The sequence below is a fragment of the Myxocyprinus asiaticus genome, chromosome 7 (assembly GCF_019703515.2).
Source record: "Myxocyprinus asiaticus isolate MX2 ecotype Aquarium Trade chromosome 7, UBuf_Myxa_2, whole genome shotgun sequence".
Lineage (NCBI taxonomy): Eukaryota > Metazoa > Chordata > Actinopteri > Cypriniformes > Catostomidae > Myxocyprinus > Myxocyprinus asiaticus.
In genome coordinates, this window is record NC_059350.1 from 54070904 (window position 1) to 54081483 (window position 10580).

At 36.4% G+C, this 10580-nt stretch overlaps 1 protein-coding gene across 2 annotated transcripts in view; it reads left to right on the forward strand.

Moving 5' to 3' along the window:
- Nucleotides 1-8936, forward strand: part of LOC127443365 (neural cell adhesion molecule 2-like) — a 256635-nt gene extending 247699 nt beyond the window's left edge. The window contains exons 16-18 of one of the 2 annotated variants that reach the window (XM_051701889.1): nucleotides 1960-2167; nucleotides 2978-3097; nucleotides 6307-8936. In XM_051701889.1, coding sequence (XP_051557849.1) covers nucleotides 1960-2167; nucleotides 2978-3097; nucleotides 6307-6421 — 443 coding nt within the window. In that variant the 3' untranslated portion in view covers nucleotides 6422-8936. The remainder of the gene's footprint in view (nucleotides 1-1959; nucleotides 2168-2977; nucleotides 3098-6306) is intronic. The other variant, XM_051701890.1, reaches the window with a different exon arrangement.
- The last annotated feature ends 1644 nt before the right edge of the window (nucleotides 8937-10580 follow it).

Here is a 10580-nt window from a genome sequence, read left to right on the forward strand (position 1 = left end):
AGTTGAGTTTAGTTTTAGTTCAGTTTAGTTTAGTTTAGTGTAGTTTAGTTTTTGTTTAGTTTAGTTTAGTGTAGTGTAGTTTAGTTTTTGTTTAGTTTAGTTTAGTTTAGTTTAGTGTAGTTTAGTTTTTGTTTTATTTAGTTTAGTTTAGTTTTAGTTTTAGTTTTAGTTTAGTTTAGTGTAGTTTAGTTTTTGTTTTATTTAGTTTAGTTTAGTTTTAGTTTTAGTTTAGTTTAGTGTAGTTTAGTTTTTGTTTTATTTAGTTTAGTTTAGTTTAGTTTAGTTTAGTTTTTGTTTAGTTTTGGTTTAGTTTAGTTTTTGTTTGGTTTAGTTTAGTTAATTTAGTTTAGTTTAGTTTTTGTTTAGTTTAGTTTAGTTTTTGTTTTGTTTAGTTTAATTTAGTTTTTGTTTAGTTTAGTTTAGTTTTTTTTAGTTTTTTTTAGTTTAGTTTAGTTTAGTTAGGTTTAGTTTGGTTTGATTGAGTTTAGTTTAGTTTAATTTGGTTTAGTTTAGTTTAGTTTGGTTTGGTTTGGTTTAGTTTAGTTTAGTTTAGTTTAGTTTGGTTTGGTTTGATTGAGTTTAGTTTAGTTTAGTTTAGTTTAGTTTAATTTGGTTTGGTTTGATTGAGTTTAGTTTAATTTAGTTTAATTTGGTTTAGTTTAGTTTAGTTTAGTTTAGTTTAGGTTAGGTTTGGTTTGGTTTGGTTTAGTTTAGTTTAGTTTAGTTTAATTTGGTTTGGTTTGATTGAGTTTAGTTTAGTTTAGTTTAGTTTAGTTTAGTTTAGGTTAGGTTTGGTTTGGTTTGGTTTGGTTTAGTTTAGTTTGGTTTGGTTTGATTGAGTTTAGTTTAGTTTAGTTTAGTTTAGTTTAGTTTAGTTTAGTTTGGTTTGGTTTGGTTTAGTTTTGTTTATTTAAAATTTTTTGGTTTAGTTTAGTTTGGTTTTTGTTTAGTTTAGTTTAGTTTTTGTTTAATTTAGTTTAGTTAAATATTTTTTGGTTTAGTTGTCTCAAAATTTGGCATGACAATAACACATTATTCACACCAGTATAAATCTTACAAATTACAATGCATACATTTTGAAAATGTAGTACATAAAATCTAAAACATAGCAGAAATGTTTGTCTGTAGTTTTTGTTTTTTCCAGTTGAAAGATTGAAATTGGTTGAAAATTATCATTTGTTTTGTTTAATTTTGTTTGAAGATTATTTGCAAATGACAGTAGTTCAGTTTAGTTTTTTTTTTTTTTTTGTCTCTATTTGGAAGATTGGAATTTGTTACAAATTATTTTTGTTTTGTTTGAATATTGTATTTGTTTGCAAATGACAGTAGTTCAGGTTAGTTTTTGTTGTGTTTTAGTTTTGTTTGTTTGTTTGTTTGCTTGTTTGTTTTGTTGTCTCCATTTGGAAGATTGGAATTCATTGCAAATGATTTTTGTTGTTTTTTTGTTTTGTTTGAAGATTGGATTTGTTTGCAGATGAAAGTAGTTCATTTTAGTGTTTGTTGTGTTTTAGTTTGTTTGTTTGTTTGTTTTGTTGTCTCCATTTGGAAGATTGGAATTTGTTGCAAATTATTTTTGTTGTTTTTTGTTTTGTTTGAAGATTGGAATTGTTTGCAAATGAATTTTGTTTTGTTTTGTTTTTGTATTTGTCTGCAGTTAGAAGATTGTGCTTTGTTAAGAGGCCCCCTGATTTGTATTTATTTATTTGCAGGTTCTTTCACTGAGAATGTAACCTTTAATAGATCTTTACAATCTGATGCATTTTATACCATGAACAAACAATTATTAGCACACAGCATTTAAAAGAAGTCATTGTCATTCTTTTCTTGGCAAACACAGTTTCTTTCCATGCAAATTAGGCTCATTATTGAATGCACCAGATATAAAAACATCTGTGCTGTTTGCCACATTTATCGTTGCGTACAGCAGTTGTTGACTGTGTGTTTTCACTGTTGTCTCAGCAGATTCTCTGTTCAGTGGTCTCGGTCTGGGTGCTGTGGTGGGTCTTGGGGTGGCCGGTCTGATTCTCCTGCTGGTTCTGGTGGACATCAGCTGCTTCTTCCTGCGTCAGTGCGGTCTGCTCATGTGCATCACCCGCAAACTCTGCAGCAAGAAAACGGCCACCAGCGGCAAGAGTAAAGAACTTGAGGAGGGCAAAGCAGCTTACCTGTAAGTGTGGGCAAAGACGTACACTTACGAGTGTTCATAATTTGTTCATGTAAAATTACTTATTTTACATGAATGCCACTCTCTCACAGTCTTCCCATCTGTCTCGTACTGTACTCTTGTCATTCTATTAATTCTTTCTTTTTATGTGTTACATGAGTATCTTGTCTGAGCTCTTTTTTTTATCTGGTTGGAGCTCTTACATTTAAGTGCAAGTCATGAGTATGTTGCATGAATTACAAAGCATTGAGTAGTGCATTGAGTCTGGAGTCAGTGAAGGTCATCTAAAGGTTTTTTATTTCAGGTTCAGTGGTCAGATTCTTCAACAGCTATGTTCGGAATGGAATACTAGCGTACTGCTTACTGCACATTTTATGGGTGAATCTCACAAGTAATATGCATTTTTAGCATTCTGACATTATTTTCATGCAAATTAACAACATTTGCCCCCAAAATTCGAAGTACCGTAATGAAAGAAAAAGTCATTCTCATTACTGTAATTAGACAAACAAATTATAAAATATTATTTATACATTTGTAAAGTGTTTAAACTTCATGGTAATATTTGTTTAATTGCCTTTATGCTGATAAATTCATTTAAAAATTATAATAATTTATTAAATATTTTTTAACAAAATTAATACAAATGACAGTACTTAATACAGTAAAAAACAAAAACAAATCTTTAATCCATGAAAACAAAAGTTGTTTGGTAGTATGCCATTCTGCACATACTCAATATCTAGTACTGTTACTGTGTCTGTGTGTGTATATGTGTGTGATGGACACTTGCATGTGTGTTTGTATGAGTAGGGGTGATGGGTCAAAGGATCCCATCATGGAGGTCAGAGGTGAAGAGGAGAGAGTAACTAATCCGGACGACGGCAGTCCAGTACACGAGCCGAATGAGACGACTCCTCTAACAGAGCCCGAGTAAGAGTTAGAACTCAAATGTACAAATGCACAAGATGTTTCAAAAGCTGTTCAGCTGTAGAAGAGGCTCTTTGAAGCATTAAAATCTCCACTTTTATTAGCTTAATTATATGTTAAATATTTAGATTTATTAACTCCTAAAATTTCTAAAATAATCCTAAATATTTAGACATATATTTTAAATATGATACATTCATAGATAATTTTTAAACTAGTATGTGAAACAGTACACATTATACAGCGATAAATATTTCAGATGGTAGTGCTACATTTTCGTCAAATTCATTGCTTGTTGGAATGGAATACTAGTATATTGCATACTGTGCAGTATATACTTATATACTGTATATATATATATATATATATTTATTTATTTATTAGGGCTGTCAATCGATTAAAATTTTAGAATTTAGAATGAATTACTTGGTATGCCGATAAATTAATTTAATTAATTGCATAAATAAATGTTCGCTCAGAAATCCCCTCAAACAACAATAATTCAATAATGATTAAATAATTATATATAGTTATATTAAAATAATTATTAATAAAATATATTTATTATACAATACACAGTATATATATATATAAAAATTAAATAAATATATACTTTATACATATATTTTAAAATATATTTATATGCACTCACCGGCCACTTTATTAGGTACACCTGTACATATACACTACCAGTCAAAAGTTTTGAAACACTTACTCATTCTTTATTATATTTTTTTTTTTTTTTTTTTTTACATTTTAGAATAATAGTAAAGTCATCAAAACTATGGAATAACATAAATGGAACTATGGGAATTATGTTGTGACTAAACATAATCCAAAATAAATCAAAACTGTGTTATATTTTAGCATCTTCAAAGTAGTCACCCTTTGTCTAGAATTTGCAGACATGAACTCTTGACATTTTCTCAACCAACTTCTTGAGGTATCACCCTGGGATGCTTTTTAAACAGTATTGAAGGAGTTCCCATCTATGTTGGGCACTTATTGGCTGCTTTTCTTTATTATTTGGTCCAAGTCATCAATTTAAAAAACTTTTTTTTTTTAATTAAATTTTAGTTTTATAATGAAATAAATTAATATGGTGGCACAATTATATTTTTGTCTACAAAACTAATTTCAAACATTTAAGCATACACCTTCAGATCAAAAGATTTTTAAAATCATGGGAAACATTTCAGTCAAGTGTTTCAAAACTTTTGACCGGTAGTGTACTTATTCATACGATTATCTAATCAGCCAATCGTGTGGCAGCAGTGTTATGTATAAAATCATGTGTATCTCAGTTATTTTGACCATGGCATGATAGTTGGTGCCAGATGGGCTGGTTTGAGTATTTCTGTAACTACCGATCTCCTGGGATTTTCACGCACAACAGTCTCTAGAGTGTTAAGAGAATGGTGTGAAAAACAAAAAAAGCATCCAGCGAGCTGCACTTCTGTGGGCGAAAACAGCTTGTTAATGACAGAGGTCAGATGAGAATGGCCATACTGGTCCAAGCTGACAGGAAGGTGACAGTAACCCAAGTTATAGTATTCAACGTGTTGAATGCAGGAGAAATAGGCAGGATTGAAGACCTAAGAAACTTTGACAAGGGCAAAATTTATGGCCAGATGACTGGGTCAGAGCATCTCTGAAACAGCAAGGCTTGTGGGGTGCTCCCGGTCAGCAGTGGTGAGTACCTACCGACAGTGGTCAGAGGAGGGACAAACCGCAAACCGGCTACAGGATGTTGGGCGAGGGCAACGAAGGCTATCCCGTCTGGTCTGAACCGACAGAAGGTCTACTGTGGAACAAGTCACAGTCAAATTTTAATGATGGTTACAGATGGAATGTGTCACAACACAGAGTGCATCACACCCTGCTGTGTATGGGGCCACGCAGCCTCTGTTTACTGTCGAAAGCACCTACAATGGGCACGCGAACGTCGGAACTGGACCTTGGAGCAGTGGAAGAAGGTCGCCTTGTCCGATGAGTCCTGTTTTCTTTTACATCACATGGACGGCCGTGTATGTGTGCGCCATTTACCTGGGGAAGAGATGGCACCAGGATGCACTATGGGAAGACGGCAAGCTGGTGGCGGCAAGCGTGATGCTCTGGGCAATGTTCTGCTGGAAAACCCTGCATGTGGACGTCAATTTGACACATGCCACCTACCTAAACATCGCTGCAGACCAGGTACAACCTTCATGGCAATGGTATTCCCTGATGGCAGTGCCCTCTTTCAGCAGGATAATGCGCCCTGCCACACTGCACACACTGTTCGGGAATGGTTTGAGGAACATGAGTTCAAGGTGTTGCCCTGGCCTCCAAATTCCCCAGATCTCAATCCGATTGAGCATCTGTGGGATGTGCTGGACCAACAAGTCCGATCCACGGCTGCTCCGCCTCGCAACTTACAGGACTTGAAGGATCTGCTGCTAATGTCTTGGTGCCAGATACCAGAGGACACCTTCAGGGGTCTTATAGAGTCCATGCCTCGGCGGGTCGGCGGCACACGGAGGACCAAGAGCATATTAGGGAGGTGGTCATAATGTTTTGGCTCATCAATGTATGTCGATAAATATTCAAAATGGTAGAATGCTACATTTTCATCAGATTTTTGTTAAATACATTGCTTGTCAGAATGGAATACTAGAGTATTGCATACTGCATATTTTTTTATAAAGTGAAACAGCATGCATTAAAAAGTGGTGTAAAGTGTTTCTATATGACAGGTGGTTGAAAAATAAGAGGTCTTGATGATGTCAGATGAAAAGGAAAGTGCACTGATGAATCTTGCACAGAGAATGTGTATTTAGAAAGTAAATAGAGACAATTTTGATTTCATGATGACTAAAAATCACAGTTGAAATAACTTCTAATTCATTCCTCACTAGAAATGGAAGGTAATGCAGCATGTTATGATTGTGATATTGCACACTTTGGCAAATGTAGTAGTTGAGGAAAACTCAGCGTACATCAGACTGCAAAAATAGTACATGTAGCATGATGCTAGAGATATTAGATGTGTAGCACATTTTCACAATTGCATGCTAATGAGATGCATGACCTTTCCAAAGCGACGCGCTCTCAGCGTGGTGTCCTTGTGTTGTAACATTTACATCATCATAACCCTCACTGCATCCTCAAACATGTCTGATGATCGTCTTTGAGAAGAATCTAAGTGTATGTGCTTGCTTCTCTAAATGCAGGAAACTCCCTCTTAAAGAGGAAAACGGCAAGGAAGTGCTGAAGCCAGACTTAATCGAGATCAAGGTGCACACCGACAACAGCATCCACACAACACAGGATGACAGCAAAGCATAAGACATTCCCGGCCCAAACAAACTGAGACCAAAAATACAGAAATGAGAAAATATGACAAATTAAAAAGAAAAGAAGCTTGAGGGAGAATCTTCAAACAGGGCGACTAATTAAGGGCTCGGAGATGGGCATGTAAATATGTGAAAATACAGAGAGAGAGAGTTGCATTTTTTTGTGATAAATCTACTGTCCTTTCTATTCAAGATGGCTCCAGCACTTATGTTTCGTTGGCATTTCTGTCTCTGGCCTTTTGCTTTTTAGTAGAACCACAGAAAGTCTACTTTGTCCTCGAAAATGGACTCACCGTTTGAATTTCCAAGATTTTTCAGGCATGTCCAGCGTGAAATTGACCCTATGAGACGGTACATCTTATTATAGTCTTGATTATGTCAGCGTGTTGGAATGTTATCCATATACGTTTGAAGATGTTATCGGTTTTAGGGTTACAGCTTTCATCAAGCGTTTGTCCATTTTGACGTCATGAAAAGCCCTCTTGAGTTTTTAAAGCGTTGGTGGCGTATCAAACGAAACTGACTTTGTTGTAAAACGACGTTGTAGATTGAATTCCTTCTACTGCCATAATGCCAGATGAAATGCCCTTTAGCGGTTTAATTTATGCTAATAAATGTACATATGTGTGAGTGTATGTGAGTATGGCCAGAAACGTACTTTACGCAAGAAGTGAATGCCTCCGTTGTCGCATTAAATATACCTAATGTGCATTATTGCGTTACTGTGGCGCTAGAAAAACTCAGTCCTCAAGGGGGCGATAACATTTCCTTTAAATGTCTTGTGCGACCCCAAGTCCTTCTATGCGGACATTGTATTTTGTCTTTGCTATATGCAGCGCATAATTTAAATTCATTTAAACTGACTGATCTCAGTTCAGGAGATTCTGTGCTGTCAGTAAAAGGTTAAACTTTTAACGTGCAGAGTCATGTGACAAAACAACATGGCGCAGACCACAGCGGAGTTTGTCTTTGGGAGAAATGGCAACAAAACTGCATCTGGTAAGAAATCTTTTTTTTTTCTCCCCGTTTTCTCCCCAATTTGGAATGCCCAATTCCCAATGCGCTCTAAATCCTCATGGTGGCGTAGTGACTCACCTCAATCCGGGTGGCAGACGACGAATCTCAGTTGCCTCCGCGTCTGAGACCGTCAATCCGCACATCTTATCACGTGGCTTGTTGAGCGCGTTACTGCGGAGACATAGCGTGTGTGGAGGCTTCACGCTATTCTCCACGGCATCCACGCACAACTCACCACGCGCCCCACCGAGAGTTAGAACCACACATTATGGTGACCACGAGGAGGTTACCCCATGTGACTACCATCCCTAGCAACCGGGCCAATTTGGTTGCTTAGGAGACCTGGCTGGAGTCACTCAGCACTCCCTGGATTCGAACTCGCAACTCCAGGTGTGCATTCACCACGCGCCCCACCGAGAGCAAGAACCACACATTATGGCGACCACAAGGAGGTTACCCCATGTGACTTTACCCTCCTTAAGTTAAGTCATTCACTAAATAGGGAGCAAGGGAGCATCCTATAGCTCTCTATGCAGCTAAGTGCATTCACTCCTAAAATCTGATCAAAAGTTCAGTTTCAGGCTGCAGATGATGTTTGGATCACTCAACATGTTTGACAGACATGTGACAATGATAATCAGTACATAGATTCAGAATTTATAATGTATCATTTTATTTTAACATGGTTGGCAGTGTCACACTCGGGTCTCAGGATGTTAAACCAGAGTTATTATTCAGATAGCTAGCTAAAAACATGTCGACAGTTTAACTTTCTTTAACTAACTCTCTCAGCGAGATTTAACTCAAAATTTTGCTTCATCATGACAGTAGTTAACTTAAAAAGAAATTGACTGTCGAAAAACACAGTTTGCACGAATTTCCACTATCACGTCCATTGTGGCAGCACTGAGAATTCAAGTCGTACTTACGTTGCATTATGAATTGCGTTTTGACACATTTTATTACGCAACAACACTTGAAATCGAGCCTGTGCTTTCTCGCATTTGTGTAGAGTGTCATCTTGCTTGTAGATTATCGAAGGTAACTCTGTCACCCTCTAGATTACTGAGAATTTTTCTGCAGCAGTAACATATGTACAAACTGACCATGCGGTTGCAATGTGTTAGCTAAGCATTTGCGTTTTCGTACTTGCATTGAGTATGTTTTTGGCCTAATTTGTGATCAAGGCAAAGTTTACCACTTGAGCCACTTTAGTTATTATATTTGATATATTTTACTATGGTTCACACCTGTTTGTACATACAGGAGTATTATGTCGTCTTATTGTAAAAAAGTGTTTCCCAGAAAACTAGAAATAATGTTCCAGATCAGGTCGACTCTTTTCAATGGGTATCCGCAAATATGCGCAAATGTGAGTGATATTTGAGAGCTACAGAAGAAAGATTTGGAAAGACATAAGGGTGCATAAATGATGATACAGTGGCAAGAAAAAGTATGTGAACCCTTTGGAATTAGCTGGTTTTCTGCATTAATTGGTCATAAAATGTGATCTCATCTTTATCAAAGTCACAAGTATAGATGAACACAATGTGCTTAAACTAACAACACACAAACAATTATAATCTTTCATGTCTTTATCAAACACATCCCATTAAACATTCACAGTGCTGTGGAGAAAGTAAGTGAACCCTTTGATTTAATAACTGGTCGATCCTGGCAGCAGTAACCCCAACCAAGCATTTCCTGTAGCTGCGGATTCGACCTGCACAATGTTCAGAAGCAATTTTGGACCATTCTTCCTTACAGAACTGCTTCAGCTCAGACATATTCTTAGGATGTCTGGTGTGAACGGCTCTCTTGAGGTCATTCCACAGCATCTCTATTGGGTTAAGGTCTGGACTCTGACTGGGACACTCCAAAAGATGGATTTTCTTTTTTTTAAGTCATTCTGTAGTGGATTTACTTTGATGTTTAGGGTCATTGTCCTGCTGCATCACCAAACTTCTACTGAGCTTCAGCTGGCGCACAGTCACCCTGACATTATCCTGTAGGATATCTTGATAAATTGGGAATTAATTTTTATTTTTCCCTCGACGATGTCAAGTGGTCCAGGCCCCGAAGCAGCAAAGCAGCCCCAAATCATGATGCTCCCTCCACTGTACATAACCGTTGGGATGATGTTTTCATGTTGGTATGCAGTGCCGTTTTTATGCCATACGTAGTGCTGCTGTTCTTCCCAAACAAAGCTTCCTTTGTAGTGTCCTGCCATGAACATCATGCCTGTTTAATGTTTTCCGTATAGTAGACTCATGAACAGAGGTGTTAACCAGTTCCAATGATTCCTTCAAGTCTTTATCTGTCACTCTAGGGTTATTTTTGACCTCATTGAGCATTCTGCGGTGTGCCCTTTGAGTCATCTTGGCTGGACGGCCACTTCTAGTGAGAGTACCCACAGTACTAAATCATCTCCATTTATAGACAATTTGTCTAACTTTTCATGTCGAACAATTCTTGATTGTAGGTCTTTTGACATCTCTTTTTTGCAAGGCATGGTTCACATCAGCAGATGCTTCTTGTGAACAGCAAACTCAAAATGTTTGAGTGCTTTTTATAAGTCAAAGTAGCACTAACCCACACCTTCAATCTCGTATCATTAATTTGATGCCAGGTTTGCCACGTCATTAATCTAATTAGCTTTTTTGGTCGTCTTTAGCTTAGAGGTTCACTTACTTTTTCCACAGCACTGTGAATGTTTAGTGGGATGTGTTTGATAAAGACATGAAAGATTATAATCGTTTGTGTGTTGTTATCTTAAGCACATTGTGTTTGTCTATAATTGTGACTTTGATGAAGATGAAATCATATTTTATGACCAATTAATGCAGAAAACATATTAATTCCAAAGGGTTCACATACTTTTTCTTGCCACTGTAAGTATATTAAATTCTTGGGTTAACTATTCCTTAAAGCTGTTTATTCCAATGGTCCAAAATTAACAATTGCACCAATGCGATGTGGTTTTCTCTAGAACTAGATTATGGCATTATCTTAGGAACAACAATATATTTTAATAGTAATAATGCAACTAAAAAAACTTTCATGGCCTGTAAAAAATATGTATTTTCTCATTTTCCTCAATTCACCCACGATTGGCAAGTGACAAAAAGTTAATT